Raw genomic sequence first — 21,982 nt, forward strand, 5'->3', positions numbered from 1 at the left:
TTTTAGAAGCGTATTTATCTGGACCATATTCAGTAGTTTCATTTTACTATAGTGATTCCCACCTTTCGGTCATCCAGATGCTTGGACTTCAGCTCCATAATTCTTGACTGTTGGCATAGTTGGCTGGGGCTTCTGGGATCTGAAGTCCAAAACAAATGGAGGACAAAGTTTAGGAACCATTGTGCTAGCAGAAGTAATATTGCACTTATTGACAACTAGTTCCAGACTCTACAGTGAAGGAATGCAGTGCATTTCTGAACTCCACCACTAGCAATGTTTCTGGGACTGTGAAAATAAATTCTACTACTGTTTTCTCTCACAGTTGTTATGTTGGATTTAGTCTTAGACGCTGTGCAGACTGCCCCTAAAGAGGTGGCCTGCATCCACCACCAACTTCACCAGATTGGGCCTACGGCAACTGCATGCCACAGCCCCAATACTGCCTTTCCGTGGCGCAAAAAGAAGCTGCAAAAAGCCATAGCCGCCAGTACTGAAGCTTTACAGTTCTCCTTTGTCATTGCATCATGTAGATGCCGCGCCAGAGGAGCACCGTGACACCATACGTTGTGTGGTGCAGCGTGTGGCATCATGGCAGTCTGGGAGCGAAGCGGGGGTGTGTGTCATGTGGACACCACATCCCGACTCTGCCTCTAGGCCGGCCTTTGCAGCCGGACTGCACAGCCCTTCAGTTTACTCCCAAAGCTAATTTAGGGTTATTCCCACTACAAAGCATTCTTCGGGAAAGGCCATGTTACCTTAACTTTCATAAAATATTTATATTGTGAGTCACAACTCAGGAAATTCTGTACTTCCTTAGCAATTAAAGCCATCTTTGCATACCTTTTTTGCAACTCTGTATCTATGCTTCTTTGTGATACCTGATCTCCAGTGTATATTGCTTTCACCATTGTTTTGTGTTTGGAATAATGGTTCATTTGATAGAAAATGTTTTCCTTGATTTTTTAAAAAATTATGATCTTGTTTCTTTTTATGAGTTCTTAAGTGCCTCTTGTGCATTTTGTAACCTAACTTTTCTAAACATTGTCCTTGTATTAGGTAGAACCAATCAATGAACAGTTAAGAGAAATAAAAGGATCTAAAATGATGATTGATGTCATACAGACCTCTTTTCCTCCACTGAAGAAAATTATTCAGTTTGTTTGTGGGAATGGTCTAGTCTGTGAAACAATAAAAGAAGCAAGGCAGTTAGCATTTGATGGTCCACATCGCCTTAAAGTAAGCTCTAAGCAACTGAATTGTAAAATAAAATTTTCATCTCCTCTTTGAAGACAACTTATCAAGGCCATCCTAAAATTGTAGCACTTCAAAATGCAGACAATACATTCTGTGTCTGAATGCTAGCAAGTTGTGGAAACTAAGCATATAGCTAATATGCTATTAATATGCTATAAACTAAACAGACAGGCAAAAAGAGGTGCTTTCAAGCTGACTTCAAGGTGTGGCATTTAGATGACACATGCCTTGAAGCCAGCAGGAAAATGCCCTCTAGGCACCTTATGGAGAGAAAAAAGAGGCAGTTTTTTTTCCATTTCTTCCTGACTTGAAGCCATATAATGTGGTCATGACATGAGCACTCCAGCTGCCTTGGGATCCGGTGGTACGGTTGGTGGGGTTTCAATGTGGCTTCAGAAAAGGCAGCTTCAAGGCATGCCTGCCAGAAATGTGTATTTTCATTGTCGTCGTTTTCCTTTGGTTGGTTCATTACATCATTTGTTACATTACCCTGAGCTCTACCCTCATCTTATCCATGGGTCATATCAAAATCTATAAGTGGCCCCAAAACATGTTCTGGATTTATACATGAGGTCAACTTATAGTTGTGTATATACAGTAATTGCATTTGCCTACTTGTTTTCTCCTCAGTCTAGATAATGTAGGTGGGCTAATTGTCCCTTATATAAACAATTTTAGGAAAAAAGCAAATGTCTTAAATTTTCAGACAGTGGCTCTTGATGGAACTTTATTTTTGAAATCTGGAATAATCTCTGGAGGCTCGAGTTCTTTGAAAAAGAAAGCCAGATACTGGGATGAAAAAGAGGTGAATGAACTTAAAGACCAGAGAGAGAAACTGATGAATGAATTAAAGGTAAAGCTAATGAAAAGGAAATTACACCTAATATTAATATATTTATTATAATTCTGTGAAGAACAATTTAAATTTTGATGTGTGTCAAAATATAATATACCTGAGATGCTTAAATCCAGGAGTAAAACTTGGTTGTGAAATGGTGTAACATAAGGACAATAATCTTAGTATTAGTCAGAAAGGAGGCAGGATAGTTGCCTGATATACAGAGAACTAGTAAAGCATACTGATGAGACTATTGAACTCTCATCTCAGTTGTGAATGCACTACTAGGTTGTTGTTGTTTTTTAGTGGGGGGAGGCAAGTCATTGTTCTCTGTATTTCCCATCCATGATGTGGGGATCTGCTGTGTAAGATTCTTGGCAAGATCACATCAGTAAAGATAGGAAACACTAACCACTCAGAAAGTACACTGTATAAATGTTGTTGCTGTTGGTAGTTATTACTGTTATTACAGTCCAGTGTTGTGAAGTCTCTTTGGGTATAGATTGTTACACTGAAATTTCTGGCAATATCCTATCTTTGTCAAGTGGGGCAAATTACTGAGAATCTTCTGCCTGAGAGTTCTTGCATGGCAGGAGGTTGGATTGGGTGGCCCTTGTGGTCTCTTCCAACTCTACAATTATATACATGAGGTCAACTTATAGTTGTGTATATACACAACTGCACCGCAAGAAGTACCTGCTTTTTGCGGGTTCTTTTTGCTGCGCAGGGGAGCCGCGTGGTTTGTCCGCTACGGCTCCCTCACACACCAAACACAGGTGCCATCATGATTCTATGATGACAAGCTGATGGGTAATGCGTATGTATTCCAGGCATTTTGCAAAGCAAGCAGCACTTCTGAATCCTATAGTAATAGTTGTGGGGCATGAACAATCATGCAAAAACATAATTTGGGTGATAGTCAAAATAATCTAATGATTTAAATAATTCAAAACAGAAATGCTTGGGAATTTCTCAAGGCCAGAAGTTTATTCCTGGTTCTAGTGGCAAAAGTAACTTGAGCAAGAGGAAATAATCTGGAAGAAAAAGATTAATATCCACTTTCTTGTCTTCTGCTTCTGATTGAGGTTTCCTCCAGTACTGTCATGTTTAAAATGGTAATGTCTACAAAGGCCTGAATCACACGAGCAAAATGACATGGCTTCACACCGCATTGGGGCTTTGGCATTTACATGATACACCCTGAACATAAGCAGAGGCTGCACTGAGGCTAAAGAACTGGGCCAAAAAGGAGTGGATATAATCTGCTCTTCCAGTAGTCTGGTTTAGGGCTGCGGCCACCACTGCCCAAATTGGGAAATGCAGTCGTCACAGTCTCATTGCCAATGGTGCCAGCACGGTCCTTTTGGCCCATCTGCTTGAGGCCTTACACTCTTAATCTAAACTTTTTAATAGAATTTTTTTCATTAAATCTCAGTTACATTGATCTGAATTCTTCTGTGCCAGTTTTTTTTTAACTGGGATGTAGTTAATTTGATCTAGTGAATGCAACAATGCATAAAGTCGGGATCCTCAGCCAGAAGTCGGTTTTGGCTTCCCAGGCTTCCCTCTCCAGTCCTCTACCTCCATCTCTGAGGCCTTATGCCCTTTCTTGTTTCATTTTTGTAGTTGTCCATTAACTGGTTTCTTTCAGAATGGTTAGACTGATGTATTTTGCTTCCTAACATGTTGACAAAAGGTGTTCAAATTTAATTGGTCTCTCTCTTTTTTCTCTCTCTAAAAAACCATGATGCATGTAATTTTTTTCAAAAGTGGTGCATTTAAAAGTGATGTGTGTAAATTTTTGGTCCTGGCACTTTAACCTTCCCCATTATCTGGCAGCTCAACTACCATGATATATATACCATTTAGGAATTTAAGATCTACAGACAAATGATTATTGGCGGTTGCACCAACCTGTCTGACTCTATAAAGGCTGTGAGCCTTTCAGGATCTAGTTCTGCATTTATGGAACAGTGCTTCTTTGCACCTCTGACTGGAAGAGGAGCTTACCTGCTTTCATAAAGGGTTTGAATACCTTTGTCTTCAATTCACTGGATTAAGTTGCTGAGTGTGCCTAAGGTGGCTGAGATGGGTAGCAACTGATAAGGATTTTATTGTTTGTTTGTTTATTTATTTATTTGTTTCTAGTATATTAGTATAGTGTTTTAGTATTTTATAGTGTTGTGTTTTATCATCAGTTTTTAATTATATGTGTATATGTCTGATGTTCCGTTCTTCTGTGAAAAGGGTGTTATTATTATTATTATTATTAACCTTTATTTATAAAGCGCTGTAAGTGTTATAAATATAGGTGCTTTACAGAGCGCCCAAAATGGCGCTCTGCCGGCACCCGTGTTTGGTGTGCGAGGGAGCCGTAGCGGACAAACCACGCGGCTCCCCTGCGCAGCAAAAAGAACCCGCAAAAAGCGGGTACTTCTTGCGGCACAGTTGTGATGCCACAAGGCACCAATGGTGCACTTGCGGCATCACAACCGTGCTGCGGCGTGCGGACGCTAAGCGTCCATCATGCTAAAATTGCGGTGCCCATGTGTATAGGTGCCACCATTTTTACGCCTCCAGTATGCACTATGGGTGAGGCCTGATTGGATGCTGTGTCCTCAGCCAACCCCTAGTACATACTGGGGGTGGAGCAAAGGCCTGTCTGTAAGGGGCCAGAAATAAACATTTTATTTTATTATTATAAATAAACATTATTTTTATTTTGCTCTGTATAATTTCTAATTTTATTTATTGGCAACATTTTTGAATTCCTCATTTTGCTGGAGGAACCAAATTAAATAGAACATTACAACAAAGAACGATCTGTTTCCCTCCAAAAACCACTTCCTTAGTGTGGCAGCTGATATGCTGATATTAATAATGTATTTTTATAAAAAATCTTGATTTGGGAATTATCTATCCAGAAAATTTAAGTCTTCTGTTTAAAGCTTAGTTCATCAACTGACAAAATTGCTTCCTTTTAGAAAATTTTGGAAAGTAGGTTATGGGGGTGGGAATCAAGGGATCTCTAGTAGAGAATTTTCAGTACCCTCTTCAAACTGCAGTCCCTGTGTGTAACAATGAAACTAGTTTAAAACTGATAACATGTTTGTAGTACATATATTTAGACCAGGTGGTGAGCAAAATGTGGCCCTTCCAGTATTTTTGGACTACAACCTATATGGTCTAACCTACATAACCAAAGGAGCAGAATACAGGGGGTTACAGTCCAATAACCCCTGGAAAGCTACACTTTGCATACCCCTGCTGTAAGGAAAAAAAAGAAACCAGTTATGTTTACCTTGTATATATGATTTTATACTGGTATAAATATACCAAACATTGTACAGTATCTGCAAGTTTAAACCAATGTTTTAATTAAAATTTATATATTATGCAACTCCCTTTCTTTAGGACTTACTGAAAATTAGAAGGAAGGAAACCGATTTAAAGTATCTGCAGGCTCAATGCCAAGGAATTCAAACACGACACAAATATTCACAAAATGAACTAGACGTTCTTAGAAAAAAACATCTTGCTAATTTCTGTAAGGTAGTATCAGACATGCAAATGATTATTTCTCTTGTTTTGTGGTTTGTCTAACTTGTGGCTAAATAGATTACTAAATAGATATCAGCATTTCCATTTATCTTCACCTATTCTGAACATAGTTTTTATTCAAAGAAAATGTTACATATATAGTTATATGAGGAGGTGAGGCTTTCATTCAAAGCCTCAGTTTTATTCTTGTCACTCCAAACAGTATTAGTGCATTTAATTGATCCAGTAAACTATAACAATACTATGGGGATGTTATTGTATATTCTGAAATACCATTGCACTTATTAATTACAGAGTAACTGTCTGGTTTCAGAATAAGATATTCTCAATATATAAGTAAATTAAACAATAAGATAAGACCACCATTCTATATCAGATAGCTTAAAAACTGCTAATGTATACTGTACTTGTATTTAGGAAAAATCTATGCTGGAAAGTGAAGTGGTAAATATTCAATCACAGTGTTCCATGCTGAATGAAGGAGTGTTACAAAGAACTGCCAAAATCGATGAGCTCCAGAAGAAAATTAATGAGGTAAACTTTTTTACCCATAACAGCATAATAATAACTGGGTTGTGACCATGTGTTTTAGGTGTGGCTATCTGTGAAGCTTTTTGTTTGACAACATACTTATATGATGGTTAAAAGCCAAACTAGATGTAATGTAATAATAGTCACACAATTAGCAATTGAATTGTTTTATAGAATCATAGAGTTGGAAGAGACCAATCTGCCATGCAGGAAATCTCAATCAAAGCATGCCCAACAGATGGCCATCCAGCCTCTGTTTAAAGACCTCCGAAGAAGGAGACTCCACCACACTCCGAGGGAGTTTGTTCCACTGTCAAACAGCCCTTACTGTCAGGAAGCTCCTAATGTTGAGGTGGAATCTCTTTTTCTGCCGCTTGCATCCATTGTTCCGGGTCCTGTTCTCTGGAGCAGCAGAAAACAAAATTGCTCCCTCCTCAATATGACATCCCTTCAACTACTTAAACAGAGATATCATATCACATCTTACCCTTCTCTTCTCCAGGCAAAACATCCCTAGTTCCCTAAGTTGTTCCTCATAGGGCTTGGTTTCCAGAACTTTCACCATTTTAGTCGTCTTCCTTTGGACATGTTCCAGTTTCTCACCATCCTTTTTGAATTGTGGTGCCCAGAACTGGACACAGTATTCCAGGTGGGGCCTGATCAAAGCAGAATAGAATGGCACTATTACTTCTCTTGATCTAGACACTATACTTTTATTGATGCTACCTAAAATCACATTGGCCTTATTAGCTGCCGCATAGCACTGCTGACTCATGGTCAACTTGTGGTCTACTTGGACTCCTAGATCCCTTTCACATGTAGTCTCCTTAAGCCAGGTGTCCCCCATCCTATATCTGTGCATTTCATTTTTCTGCCCTAAGTGCGATACTTTACATTTCTCTGTGCTGAATTTCATTTTGTTAGCTTTGACCCAGCTTTCTAGTCTATTCAGGTCATTTTGAATTTTGATCCTGTCTACTGGGTTATTAGCTACTCCTCCTAAATTGGTGTCATCTGCAAATTTGATAAGTATGCCCCCAATTCTGTCATCCAAGTCATTGATAAAGATGTTGAATAGCACTGGGCCCAGGACAGATCCCTGTGGGACCCACTGGTCATTTCTCTCCAGAATGAAATGGAACCCTTTGTGTTCGGCCGGATAACCAATTACAAATCCATGTAACAGTTACCTGTGGATATGGAAAATATTAGACATGATACTGAGATTTAGTTAGAATTCTCACATGAGTTTCCAGGTCTTGATCCAGTTGTTCTGTAAAAGAAGTTAGCAAGAACTAACTTCTCCATGGTCTCTGTGAATCACACAAGTGGATTATTCTGTGCCTGTGCAGTAAAGCTTGGAAACTTTTAGAAACTTCTAGGCAAAACCTAGTTTGTAACTTTTTGCTGATAGCTCTGCCCATCACGATATAAGCCCCATATCGGTCCTGCACCTTTCCAGTTCCTTTCGTCTGCCGCGTGAGTAGCTTGAGGGAACTGTTTGTGGAATCGCTGTTCTCCAAACAACCTGGATTGTTATTGAGTATTGATTATTGGATTTGACTTGGAACATTGACTATTAGCTATCTCGCTTGGTGACTGGCACAAATCGGATTGACCTTGAATCTCTTGACCAACTCTTCTTCTTTAACGGATTGGATTGTCGACCATGGCCTCCCGCTCGACTTCATTTAAATATTGTGCTGTCTGTAGAGGTAAAATCCACTGAAACTACTCACACAGTGGACAAAAGGAACTGGAGAGGCGCAGGACCCATAGGCGACTTATATCTGGATAGGTTTAGCTACTGCCAGAAAGTTGCAAACTAAATTTTGCCTAGTGATTCTAGAAGTTTCTGAGCTTTACTGCGCAGGCGCAGAATAACCCATTCATGTGAATTCGCAAATGACCACTCGAAGAACTACAGTTACAGGCAAGCAACCTGTCCCTATGTATCCAGACAACATCACTAAAATGAGGTATCATTGGTGTAGGAATAAAATCATTGATACATCTTAATACTTAAAATCTTTCCCACATTATACTGAGGCAGAAATCCTTTTAGAAATCATATTTAACTCTTCCTTTTGTGTCTGTGGTACATATTGCAACAGGTGGAAGACAATATTTTCCGTGAATTCTGTGAAGAGATTGGTGTAGAGCATATTCGTGTATATGAAAAAGAGCACATACAACTGCAGGAGGAAATTGACAAGAAGAGGTAACTGTCCAGAACTCAGAAGTATCGGTAACTGATAACTTGTTGGTGGTATCTGTTTGGTTTCATGTAATCTACTGTGAGAGGACAGAGGATTGAATGTTCATAGGCGAGTACATGGGAGCAACAGGAAAAGAGTGGGAATACATGATGTGCTGATGTTTTTAAGGCTGTTCAGTGCATTAAAGTTTCTAACTATCAGGGGCAGTACCTTCCAGAGGAGAAACCTTTAGCTCAGTGCTTCTTCGTGTGGGAACACTGGCAATTCCCTCTCCCCCTCCTCCATTTTCCAGGGGCCAGTACCATATTTGTGACCATTGCTACAATTTTTTTTCTTTCTTGGAAACTCTAAAGCCTGGTAACAGGTGGCTTGGAGACTGGCATTGGCCCATAGACCACCACTTTAAATGCTATTGCTCTAGCATTTCCACAAATGGCTAAAGATAAGATTGTTCCAATTGCTTTAGTGTCTCCCAAGCCTCAAGGAGTTAACTGTTTGGCTAGTGCAGGGCTAATTTTCCCCCCAGCAATGCTGAAATCCATCCCACCCCCCTCCACATCATTTAAAAGGATCAGTTTATTTTTGTTTATTTGAAAAGCATGTATATGGAAAGATCAGCTATTTCAACAAATGAAGCAGTACTTTCAGCTTCACAGACCAGTTTCTATAGTAAAATGGGAGCAGACAAGAGGAATTGTCTTGAGATTACTCACACTGCTTCTCCGCCAGTTTTTTAAAGTCCTTCTCAAAGTCTAGAGACTGGAGGTTATCGTTTTCAATTTATAGGGACTTATACCAAGTCACATTTAATTTTAAAAGCGGGTGTTATCACACTTAGCTGTGGCTGGGCAAGTACAACCTGTCTGCAGCCCAGATCCCAGCTGTGCTTATGCAGAAGCTTTTCAAAAGTGACAAGCTCCTGTTTTTGAAAAGCTATAGATTAAGCATGGCTGGGATCTGGGCTGCAGATAGGTTGCACTCACCCGGCCGCAGCTGAGTGCGATAACACCTGCTTTTAAAATTAAACGTGACTTTATCCCATCGGGCATAAATTTAAACTGAATGCAGTAATCTCCACTGTCTTTAAATCTCCTGACCTTTTTTTGCTACTATCAAGCAGAATGTTTTTATAGTCGTTGCCAGGCTAGTTGTCGGTGCACTAATAGCCAAAACTATTGTAAGGGAATCTATTTAGCACTGCCACTGAGATGTAGATGCTGCCTCCTACTCTTAAGTTAATCTTGATCCCCTTTATGGGGATAAACATGATAGGTGCTGATGGTGGCAGACATTGGGACCAAGGCCTCACTGGTTTTGTCCTTAAAAGCTGTTCACAGTTTCAGGGTCTTAGTAGATGTATACCTCAGTTAACAAAGTGGATGTGTTCCTGGGCATTTAACAGAAACCTTGGTACCAGAGGCAGAAATAGCATGGATACAATAGGGATATGTTCCTATACAATCAAAACGGAAAGGAGGTCAACATGTTGGCAACGTTTACTCCAAAACCAACAGTATGCACATGCAAAATGAAAGAACCAGGTCATTAAGCCTTGCAAAAGTAACAAAAAGCAATTAGAACCTTCTAGAGACCACTTGAAAGCTTCTTCCAAACTGTATCCAGGGATCATTGTTTATTGCCTTTCTGAGGCTGAGAAACTGAGTTTCCATGGCTGAGCAGGGTTTTGATCCCTGGTCTTCCAGTGTCCTCAAACAACTACACAATGCTGGCTCATTTAACAGCTCATGAAATTGGAGGTGGGAGAGAATATTTCCTAAGTGAGTAATTATAACCTATGCAGGGACACCACAATTCAGAAAGGATGTTGACAAATTGGAGCATGTCCAAAGAAAGGCGACCAAAATGGTGAAGGGTCTGGGAACCATGCCTTATGAGGAAAGACTTAGAGAGCTGGATATGTTTAGCCTGGAGAAGAGATGGTTAAGGGGTGATATGATAGCCTTGTTAAGTATTTGAAGAGGTGTCAATTAAGCATGGAGCAAGCTTGTTTTCAGCTGCTCCAGAGACTAGAATATGGAACAGTGGATGCAAGCTGCAGAAAAATATATTCCAGCTCAACATTAGGAGGAACTTTCTGATAGTAAAAGCTGTTTGACAGTGGAACACACTCTCTCAGAGTGTGGTTCAGTCTCCTTCTTTGGAGGTCTTTACACAGAGGTTGGATGACCATCTATCATGGATGCCTTGATGGTGATTTCCTGCATGTCAGGGGGTTGGACTTGTTGGCCCTTGTAGTCTCTTCCAACTCTATGATTCCCCTGAGGCTGAGAGCATGTGACATGCCCAAGGTCATTCAGTGGGCTATCACCTCAGTAGTAGTTGCTGGGCAGGAAGGCTGGCGGTGAGGAACTATGTCACTCATGACCTTATGGGTGTCCCGTAGGCAACTGGTTTGCCATTGTGACTACAGAATGTGCAAAGGGATAGAGCTCATTGAGCATGGTGGTGCATGGCCTTTGTGTGTCCTAGTATGTACTTTTTCATTTATTTTTGGAGAGTTGCTCTCCTGTGTAATGAAAAGCAGTTAGAAATGCTACCACACAGCACTGTTAAGTCAAAAATGCCTCTAAAGAGGGCAGTAGATAGCTGGAGCGCCCTAAATTATCCTTGCCTCTTGTCTGTCTATTCTGACCCCTCTGTGATATAAATTGATAGTCTCAGGAATTTAAAAAAATCACTCTCAGATAGATTAGATTAGAACCTCACGTACATTTTCTATCTTTGAATAGAATTCCGGTAATAATGCATTTACTTTGATTCTGTAACCAGGTATTAGCTCTGCTCCTTCAGCAGGTTCTCTGTCTGCAGTCTTTATTTGAAGGTTCTTCTGAGGATTCACCTGGCTTTATGAAGCAGTATCTGATAAATTCACAGACTTTGCTATTTTCTCAAAACAAAGACATTTGAAAGCTCTGTTGCTTGCATAACTGCATTTTGAACTCTATTTTAAATGTTAGATGTCTTGATGTTTACAGTAAATATTTTATGTAATTTGGGAAACAATAAAAGTGTACTTTCTTCTTGGTCACACCTGGTGTTCACAGTGGCTTGTGGTGTGATCGTTTTAGAGCTAGTCTTCAGATTTGAGAAATGTTCGCTTTCTGATTGTTTTCAAATTTCAAAAATGTTTCTTAGGAGAAAAAAACATTTTTAATTAACCACCCTGTTATACTTATTTGTGTATTGGAGACATAATTATTTTTCATTTTTTAAATATCTTTTGCTGTCTTATGTTTGTCTAGATTTGAATTTGAAAACCAGAAAACACGACTGAATATTCAGCTTGAATATATTTGCAGCTTCTTAGAAAAGGAGATGAAGAAGAACAGAGTGCTAGAGGAGAATATTCGCAAAGATGAAGCTGATATCATTCACCTGAAAAAGGTAATCATCATTTTTAAAATTTCGTGAAATAGAATACAGGCCGAACCTGTTGGAAGATACATTCCTACTTTTTCCTTTAAACCATGTGTGGGTTGCTCACGGGCTACATGTGGCTCTCAAAGCCCTGCCAGTGTTTTCCCCACCACTCAGGTAAGCACTTACCATTTGGCCCCTGGCAAATAGTTGTTTCTGAACTGCTATTAGTAATTGGGAACAGTGATTCAAGATTATTGTAAGTCTACACAACTGCTATCTTTCCACTGTATGATTTTCCTTCTTTTTGTTATTCTAGTTGACTTGATAAAATTTTCAGAGGTTAAAGCTTCTGTTACTTTATGAATTTAATTGTTTCTGTTTCTTTCCTTCTTGATGCATGCTGCCTTTATTGTGCCTACTGTTTTAAATTGTGTATTTCAATGCACTGACTAAAATTCAAATCTAAGATGCTTTCCCCTGTCCAATGGGCACTGCCAACATGAAATGAGCATACTGGGGACTTTCATTGCTTGTGATATATCATACAATATTGATGGGTTTGCTCTTTTCATAACTTGGGCCCGTTATAAACGGGCATAAAGTACGGACTGGGTCCGTATTAGGATTGGAAAGGGGCGTCACTTCCAGACGCCCCTAACCCTAATACGGATCGAGTCCATACAAAATGGCGGCGCCTGTTCCACACGGGGGCTGCCATGTTTACTTAGCAGACGCCCTGCGTCTACACATCGCACGCCACATATGACAAGTGCACCATTGGCGCCTCATGGCATCATATCTGCGCCACAAAGAGAAGTGCCATTTTGGCGCTTCTTATTTGCAGTGCAGAGGAGCCTCACGGTTTGGATGCTGGGGCTCCTCCGCGCTGCAAATGAAGGTGGCAGCAGACCGCCCCTTCTGGGCGGTCTGTAACGCACCTGAGTAAAGCTTTATATCTAATATTATGATCGTGACTTTCTGTTAACATAATGCATTTTATTTTGTCGCAAAATTTATTGGTTTTGGTTTTATTTGTTCCCCTACATTTCAGATAGGAAATACCTAAGATTCACATGCTCAGGCAGTGTAGGATGCAGCAGTTTGCAGTTTCCTCTTTAGTATGGGATATAGTCCCAGTTTTGCTTGTACAAATTTTTGTATTTCAGAAAAATAACAGACAGTGTAATATCACGTGCTAGCAGAGTTTTGAACGAAGCAGCTTATGTTACAAAGCAGAAAAATAAGCTTGGGTTTGATATGAAATTAAATAATGCATATATTTTTATTTTTCTCAAAAGTCCTAGGGGGTGTGGGGGAATGTGGACATAACATTTTGCCCTATGGTTTCAAATTTTTCCAGAAATTTTATTTCTCTACCCACTGCTAATACTAGGAATTCATCTGCTCATCATAATAACTGTCAGTTCCAGTACATGAGAGGTATTTCTGGAAAGTATGGTTCAATATTTGCTTAACAGAAATTTGTGTATAGGACCTAGATCTAGCAAAAGAATAATTGTTAGCGTGAATGAAGTAAAATAGACAGCTGTCAAAATAACTTCACTTTAGAAATGTTACTACTAAAAGGTATCTGAAATCCTTGACTGCTTAATCTTGTTATGAGGCTGTTCTTTTTCTAAACTGCACATTTTTAATTTAAAAAATCACTTTTATTTTACATAGGATGAGGAGAATTGTCTACAAATGGTAGATAAAATTATGGCAGAACTCCAGCAACTTAGGAGAAGACAGGATGATAATAAAAATGAAGTTGCAGCAGCACAGAGTCAAGTTGAGGAATCAAGGAAGATATTACTAACTCTAAATAGGTAATTGATGCTACACTTAGAATACTTAACTGATTTGAAAAACTGAAATACAAGTACTTGAAACTCTTCACAAGTTGGAGGAAATGTTTTGTTTATTACAGAAGCATTTAAATTGAACACTTCATATTTGTTAATCAAGTTTCATAGTGATAGCGAAGGTCAGGATCAAAAGTCAGTTACGGTAGAAAATGTCTGCATGCACAGGAGCTTGTCATAAGGTTCTACCTCTTGAGTCTCTGTAATGGAACTTCTGGAGGTCTAGTACAGAGTAATGGGCAGGTTTGGATGTTACGTGTCAGAAGCAGATATATGTATGACTCCATGTGTGTCAGCTGATCTCTCAGCAGTGCCTGCATCTGATACTTAACATTCTTCACTTTGCAAGTTCTACTATTGACATGGAAGAGAGAAAAGCATATGTACAGTGCGCCCGCGGAAAAACAATGGCATGCACGCTGCACTTCATGCACGCACCCCATTGTTTTCAACGGGGCGCCAGGTATAAAACAAAGGAGATTTTGCTTTGTTACAATATGCTACCAAATAAACACTCTTCTCGTGCTAAGGACTTCTTCATGTTTATTTAAATACAATATATTAATTCCAATACATGAGCTGAGATCCTGTTCAACCCCAGTAGAACAGAAAGCCCACCATTGTAGCAGCAGCCTTCAAGCAGAGACTAGTTAAATATGGTCATCATCCCCACTGCCTTTCCACTTATGAGTTGAGCTGGTGAATACCTTGGTGCACAAGCTGCAAAAATGTGAAATCACTCACATTACAATCACTTGTATGAACAGTTTGACATAATAAAGGCCATATCATGCCCTAGCCATTATACTGAATGTCCTTTTTGTTCTCACCTTGTGTTCCACATAGTCTGTTCCAGGCTTGTGTAGTGAGTACTGTAATAAATACTAAAGGAAAGTGCTTAAGTTCTAGAATTAATTGAGCTGCCTGTATTATGTTTGAGTAAATAATTTGTACTAAAAGCACATTTCAAATGTACTTTGACCTTACGTCTGTCTCATAAGGGAAAGGGGTTGTCAACCTAAGGATTAAACCTGAATGAGAATAAATGGTAAAATTGTCATATTTTTTCTGCTTTGGTAATTGAAATATCAGTGTCAAGCTTTGTATTTTTGTTGTTTGTTTTGCTGACAGAGAGTTGGCAACTCTACAAAAGGAAGCTATAGCAATTGAGACCTCGCTGGAACAGAAAAAATTAGAAAGGCATAATAGGCTTCTTGAATGCAAGCTTCAAGACTTAAGGATAAACCTTCTTTTGGGATCTTTTGATGACATTAGTGAAATTGAGGTATATGAGCATGCTTTGTGGTATAGTACATACTGATGGCAGTGATCGAGTTTGTGCATAAATATATAAGCCCCTACTTATAGCTGATCAAACAAAAGTTTCATCCTACCACATTTTTAGAAGAACCACTGCTACAATTAAATACTGAGAGCACCCACTGACAAAAATTATCACAGATTAAACATAAGCCCAGTAGGTGGCTTTTCCTACCTTCCTCCTTCCTCCATTGGTCTTGTTTTCAAATTGAGAAATGTATATACTTAAGAGTCCTGTTCCTCAGAAGGGAAGAGACAGCAGAAAGGTACCCAAATAAGACTGTGATAGTTTTTATGGCAAAAAAGAAAAATAAGAAAGTAATTGAACATAAATAGAAGAATGAGATTGGGAGAGAAGAGGAAAAAAATCAAAAATAAAGTAATACATTCTGTTAATTTTGCTTATTACTGTATTTCATATATTTAAATTGGACTGTTTGTTACAGTTAGGACCTGATACTGAAAGTAGTGAAAGGACAGCTGATATCTATGAAAGAGAGCACTTAATTCAGATAGACTATAGCAACCTTGCAGACGAGTTAAAGGTAAGAACATCTATTGCACTCTCTATTTATAATATTACTTTCCTAAGCATCTTTTCCTTGGCTTAATTTTTCAGAAAATTTGACCTGATGATATGATTGTAGGTTAACATCTGCCACCTTTCCAGGTGTAATGTTGCAGCAGAAATTGATTTCTGGATTTTTCTGCTGCACAAACACCCGTACTTAGATGTTCTTTACCATTTGTTGCAGTTAATGAGCACGAAGGGTGTTAACTATTTCATCCCATGCCATCCAGTGGAGTTTCTCTCAGAACCATCTTGCTATATAAGGAAATCTTTCAGTGATGTCACTGAGAGCTTCCAGTAACAGCTTCAGGGAGGATAGTGTATTCACCAGGATTGCAGCATGTAGACTATGGTGAGAATCTAGCATGTCACAAGTCTGACTGGGATGCCCTAGCATGGGTATTGAAAAATTTAAAACAAGTAATTAATTTGCAATTCCAGTGTGAAAAATGGATAGTAAATGAAGCTAAGGATGGAATTTATCACACTGGGGAAAAAGACAAGAGTATCGTGGGATGCTCCCGTCTTTTTCCCCAGTGTGATAAACTCCAGTGCCCTGCTTTTCAGATACCCACAAAATATGAAGCCTAATGACAAAGCAGTTTTGCTTCCTTCATGAAAAGCATGTTGCAGTGCATGTCCAGTGAAGCTGACATACAGAGGATTTGTGCGTGCAAATACAGTGTATGGGTTATGCAGTCCATATTTTATAGCAAAGCAGCAGTTGTAGTTAGTGCTTCTTTTTCCAGATGTTGGCTGAGAAAGTTCTACATTAATTTTGTGTTACTAATATGGCATACTATATTAATTCTGCTAAGTTTGTACAAAAGCTATAAATCTGAATTGATAAACCAAAGCTGAGTACATATACACATACAACAGGACAGGGACAAATCAATATGTTATATTGTGATCTAGTATGCACTTTACCTACTCCCTACCTCTTCTTACCTTCATGTTTGGGTTTCAGGTGGTCTTTAATGTCCCAGAAACATTTCTCCAATGTTGTTACGTTTCTTTACTTTGTTTTACAACTAGGACTTGGAGTCGAATAAAGAGATTGAGACTCAACTAGAACAACTTCATCAGGAAATAGCATCTAAAGAAGATGTTTTATTAAAAACAGCTGCACCAAATATGAAAGCACTAGAGAGATTACATATTGTTAGCGATAGATTTCAAGAATCAGTTGACGGTAATACTAGCCTTTATTATTCATAGTAGTAAGTTTGTAAGATGTAGATATTACTTTGCTGCCAACAGTTCATATGATCTTTCCTGTCAAATCTAGGTTTTTGGAAGTCAGCAAATAGTTTCAGTGTGCCCTTTTACTCGTATGTGTGTGATTATTTTTTTAAAAACTCATAAAACTTGAACTTGTAGCTGTGTGAACACTCTTATCACGCACCCAGATTCCAAAATATCAGTGCAGTATTATGGTACTGCAAATGCTTCAGAAGAATTGCTGATAGTGGCATAGTGAATCATCATTTGTGCAGATTTTGGAACATGCAACTGGCTACTTCACTGTGTAGCCATTCCATGCTTCAGTTGCATTGATTGCAAAGGAATCCTTCCTTTTTTACTTGTCGCATTGTTGTTGTTAGCTGCCTTCAGGTCAACCTTGGCTCACGGCCACCCTGTGAATTAGACTTCTTCAAGTCTCCCGTCCTCTACCTCTCTGCTCAGGTCCTGCAGGCTCAGGCACAAGGTCTCCCTAATTGAGTCTTTCCATCTGGCATGTGGTCTTCCTCTCTTTCTACTTCCCTCTAGCTTCCCCAGCATCTTTTCTAATGAGCCATGCCTTCTCATGATGTGGCCAAAATATGATAGCCTCAATTTAGTTATCTTGACTTCCAGGGAGAGTTCAGGCTTGGTTTGTTCTAGGACCCGACTGTTTGTTACACAGTATCTCGGCACTCTTCTCCTGCACCACATTTCAAATGAGTTAATTTTTTTCCCTATCTGCTTTCTTCATTGTCCAGCTCTCAGATCTGTATATGGTAGAGAGATCTTGTAGCATAAGCTTTCGTAGACTTCAGTCTACTTCATCACACGTACATGGTAGTGGGGAATACAGTGGACAATTCTAACTTCAGAGTTCAGTTCTTTCATAGCTACCCTCCCCATTCCTAATCTGATTTCTTAAAAGCTGTCTCTGTTCTGATCAATATTTGATCCAAGGTATGGGAAATCTTACTGTTTCAATTTCCTCGTTATATAAGTTGGATTTATGTAAATCCTCCAGGGTCATTATTTTTGTTTTGTTTAAGTTTAACATTAGACTTGCCTTTGTTCTTTTTTCTTTGACTTTCTTTAATGATTTTTGCAAATTTGTGATGCTTTCTGCTAGTAGTATGGTGTTCTCTGCATATCTTAATTGTTGATGTTCCTTTCTCCCTATCTTCACTCCTCTTTCCATGTCTAAACCTGCCCTATCTATGATATTTCTATATACAAGTTGAATAGATAGGGTGATAAAATGCAGCCTTGCCTGACCCCTTTACCAGTTGGGAACCATTCTGTTTCTCCATATTCTGTTTTTACAGTAGCCTCTTCTTCTAAGTACAGATTCCTCATCGGGACTATCAGATGTAGTAGCAATCCCGTTTCTTTCAGAGCATTCCAAAGCGTTCCATGATTTATGCAGTCAAAGGCCTTGCTATAGTCTATAAATCACATGCTGATTTTTTTCTGGAATTCTTTGGTTCTTTTCATTATCCATAGTACGTTTGCAAGTGCTTCCTCCTTTCCTGAATCCCAGTTAGACATCTGGCAACTCTCTCTCCATTTATGATTGGACTGTATATTGCAGGAGTTTGAGCAGAATTTTGCTTGTGTGGTAAGTTAAGGCTGTTCTGTAATTGCTGCAGTCTTTTGTGTCTCCTTTTTTGTGGGTGGGAATGTATAGAGATCGTTTCCCATCTGTAGATCACTGTTTTATTTTCCATATCTGTTGGCATGTTTTAGTTAAGCCTAGAATTGATTCTGTTAGTGTGGTTTGAAACAGTTCAGTTGGGGTATCATCTTCTGGTGATTTATTCTTTCCATTTTCTTGTTGAGTGCCTTGGGAGAAGCTTTTCCACTTCACTTGTCACATTAGATGTAGATTAATACACAGTAAAGGGAATAGGTGTAATACTGCTATATAAAGACAAATGCAAAGGATGGATGGATATTTGTAAGTATTTTTCTGTTATCTTGGAAGAAGCAGGAATCCCTGGGAGACAAGTCAAAGTATTGCCAGCTGGTTTTCTTACTTTTCCTCCATAAAAATAACAAGCAGTTTCTTTTCCCGGTTTAACCCATTGGGTGACCTTGCTCTCAGCCTCAGGAGAAAGCAGTGGCACCCTTCCTCTGAACAAATCTTTCCAAGAAAACTCCATGATAGGGTTGCCTCAGGGTTGCCATAAGTTGGAAATGACTTGAAGGCACACAACAACAAACAACAACAAGCCCTATATCGATGTCCTTGTAAGGATGGGTAAATCTTAACAGTTTTCCTCTCTTCCATATTGGAATTTTGTGAATTTTGGTAAATTGCAAATGGAAGTGGAATTCCCACCATTCCTGTACATGAGCTAAAACTAGTGTTTCATTACAGCATGTAAAGTTCTGTCCAAACCTTGTGACATTATAGGAGGAACTTGTCTTTGTTACAGAGGCAAAGTATATGCTGCTTAAATGTATGCACTTCTGTTGTAATGGGTCGTTTTGACAAATACAATTTTGGTGTTTTCAGGCTGATTTAAGGTATGACATTATAACATTAGTTCTAGTATCTAACAATTTAGTGTTGTATTAAATCCAGCTGAATAATCCTTTTGTAGCATTTGAAGCTCGTAGAAGGGAAGCCAGATTATGTAGGCAAGAATTTGAGAAAGTGAAAAAAAGGAGGTACGAGCTGTTCAGCCAGTGTTTTGAGCATGTGTCAGTAGCTATTGATCAGACCTACAAGAAACTCTGCAGAAACAATAGTGCTCAGGTGTGTAATTTTTAAGATACTTCTTTAGAATTCATAAATATCAAAAGTTCTCAGTATATCTGTTTCCACTGTTTATTTATGTACAGTATTTCTGTGTTATCCAATAACCGCTATTCTCTGATTGTCCTACATTTTTAAAAAATGGATAAAATCAATAACCATGATGGTTGAGGACTTCAGATGTTGTCAGAAGCAATCTTTCCAAGCTCTGGTTAAAATACAACAAGTTCAATAAAAATACAATCATAGTATAAAATGCATAACAAAGAGTTTACACAATAAAATGAAAGAGAGGCAGGAGTTAAAATTCAAAACCAACAAGTCTCAAAATCCATTAAAAAGCCCTTTAAGCCCTAAAAAGACTTGGGAGTTTTAGCTTATTTTTTTAAAGGATTTATACCCGACACTGGGAAGAAAATGGTACAGTGGACCCTTGTTATACGCTGGGGTTTGGTTCCAAGATCCCCCGTGTATAACAAAATCCGTGTATGCTCAAGTCCCATTAAATATAATGTCATAGCAAAATAGTGTCCCTTATAAAAATGGAAAATCAAGGTTTGACATTTGCAATTTATACTTTTTGTGAACATTTTCAAACCGTGTATGCTTGAATCCATGTATAAAAAATCAGTGTATAAGAAGGGCCGACTGTAACTTATTTCCCTGCGCAAGCAGGTCTCTGCAGCTGTCAAAGTCTGAAGTCCAGGATGTATTCTGTGAAAACTGTATGTGTTTTTGTGCAGTAAACACTCTGCGTAATAAACAGTATTTTCTGTGCAGAAATTCACTTATATGTAAATTTGGTGCAGAATAATTCACCAAATCCAAAAATTCTTATCAGTCCCTAATGCTCTTTCAGGGTTTCGATATACTCAAGAAATAAAAGTTTTCTACCATTTTAAATCATTTCCCCCATTTCTGTTGTTGTTTATCAGATCATATGGGCAGTGGTTTTTGTAAACAAGCCTCCAGCAATTACCTTAGTTGGACTATGTAGAAGCAGACAATTCAGTTCATTAAAAAGTGTAATTTTTCAAGAAATTGCTCATAATCAAATAAAGCATACATCACATTCACAAAGTAATCCAAACATATCAATATATCAATATAGGATGCAAACTTTTAATTCCCAATATATAGAAAGTCAGTTTTTTCAGGGCCTGTGAAAACTGGCAGGTATGAAAAATTGATGTGCAAGTCTTGTCCTGTGGAGCTATACATTAGATGGCTTGTTTTCTTTGATGAATGTAAGTATCTAGGAAATTATTTTGTAAGATGTAAAATAAAGCATAGTATTACAACTCCAAAAATCCAGAAAAGTCCATAGTCATCACTACCATAAATGTTGGTTGTCGTCCTTCACATCCATCAGTTCAGCTGCTGAAAAGTCTCTCGGGCTAGAACAGTTAAGTTCCCTTCTTCCCACCAACACTTTTCCTCATAAAATCATGCTTTCTTAGGCCCAGTACATACCTTTAGCAATGTCCAGGCTGGCAGCAGCCTATTTCCCTTTGGAAGGAAGCTGCAGCCGCCAAACTGCATGGCTTCTCTCTGGAGTAAAAAGAACCCGGTGTTTCCGGGTTCTTTTTAAGGCGCCAGAGTGACGTTGCAAGTGCACCACTGGCACACTCGCAACGTAAGCAATGGTAGCGCCGTGCAGCCGCTACGCACCTTTAACATCACAAAGGCGGTGGCGCCTGTATACACAGAACACCACCATTAGTATGCCACCACTCTGTACTAGGGTTAGGGACTGTGTGGTCGGTGTGCAGTCCCTGACTCTAATAGCGCTGCTGCCCCGTCCCTTTCAGCCTGTCTGTCTCAGGCCTTAGGTTGCTTGACATAAGACCATTGCCCAGGTTTTCAGAATGATTGGGTTGGAGAATTATGACAGAAAGATTACAGTAGGTAGACTAGTATGCCAAACTGGCATGTTCCTAGGCTTCATATTGATGAAAGGAATTCTCATATACAAAACAGTTTTGAAAGTGTCATCTGTGGAAATTTTCTTTGTTAATACTGTTTAGGAAAATTCATTTGACATCTTGGTTACTTCTGTCCTAATTATTTTGAAGAATGTCACGTTGTTTGATTTCATCCAGAATTTAGCTGTTTTTGCAGCCCTTGTTTGATAATAAATTTAAGTTGCACTTTACATTCTTGAAAACCAGTTGTCATTCATTAAAGTTTGCAGTTGGAAAGTGTTTTACTAGAACTGAATAAGGGCCCATATGTGTTTCAGGCTTTTCTTAGTCCTGAGAATCCCGAGGAACCTTACTTGGAAGGTATTGGTTTTAACTGTGTCGCTCCAGGGAAACGATTTATGCCAATGGACAATCTGTCAGGTGGTGAAAAATCTTTAGCAGCTTTGGCTCTTGTGTTTGCAATACACAGGTAAGAAGGATGCAGTTTTGCTGATAGACTATGCTCAATGTTTTTTGAAAATATGAAATGTTT

At 38.9% G+C, this 21,982-nt stretch overlaps 1 protein-coding gene across 4 annotated transcripts in view; it reads left to right on the forward strand.

The window, feature by feature from the left end:
• Window positions 1-21,982, forward strand: part of SMC1B (structural maintenance of chromosomes 1B) — a 55,767-nt gene that overhangs the window by 28,770 nt on the left and 5,015 nt on the right. For 2 of the 4 annotated variants that reach the window (XM_042467504.1, XM_042467503.1), the window contains exons 12-23: window positions 1,057-1,236; window positions 1,961-2,107; window positions 5,507-5,644; window positions 6,071-6,187; window positions 8,299-8,405; window positions 11,667-11,808; window positions 13,468-13,613; window positions 14,781-14,934; window positions 15,416-15,514; window positions 16,579-16,735; window positions 19,371-19,525; window positions 21,768-21,919. In XM_042467504.1, the coding sequence (XP_042323438.1) occupies window positions 1,057-1,236; window positions 1,961-2,107; window positions 5,507-5,644; window positions 6,071-6,187; window positions 8,299-8,405; window positions 11,667-11,808; window positions 13,468-13,613; window positions 14,781-14,934; window positions 15,416-15,514; window positions 16,579-16,735; window positions 19,371-19,525; window positions 21,768-21,919 (1,694 nt within the window). Of the gene's footprint in view, window positions 1-1,056; window positions 1,237-1,960; window positions 2,108-5,506; window positions 5,645-6,070; window positions 6,188-8,298; window positions 8,406-11,666; window positions 11,809-13,467; window positions 13,614-14,780; window positions 14,935-15,415; window positions 15,515-16,578; window positions 16,736-19,370; window positions 19,526-21,767; window positions 21,920-21,982 lie in introns of those variants that run through there. The other 2 variants (XM_042467506.1, XM_042467505.1) reach the window with 2 other exon arrangements.

The sequence above is a fragment of the Sceloporus undulatus genome, chromosome 5 (genome assembly GCF_019175285.1).
Source record: "Sceloporus undulatus isolate JIND9_A2432 ecotype Alabama chromosome 5, SceUnd_v1.1, whole genome shotgun sequence".
In the NCBI taxonomy this organism is placed as follows: Eukaryota; Metazoa; Chordata; class Lepidosauria; order Squamata; family Phrynosomatidae; genus Sceloporus; species Sceloporus undulatus.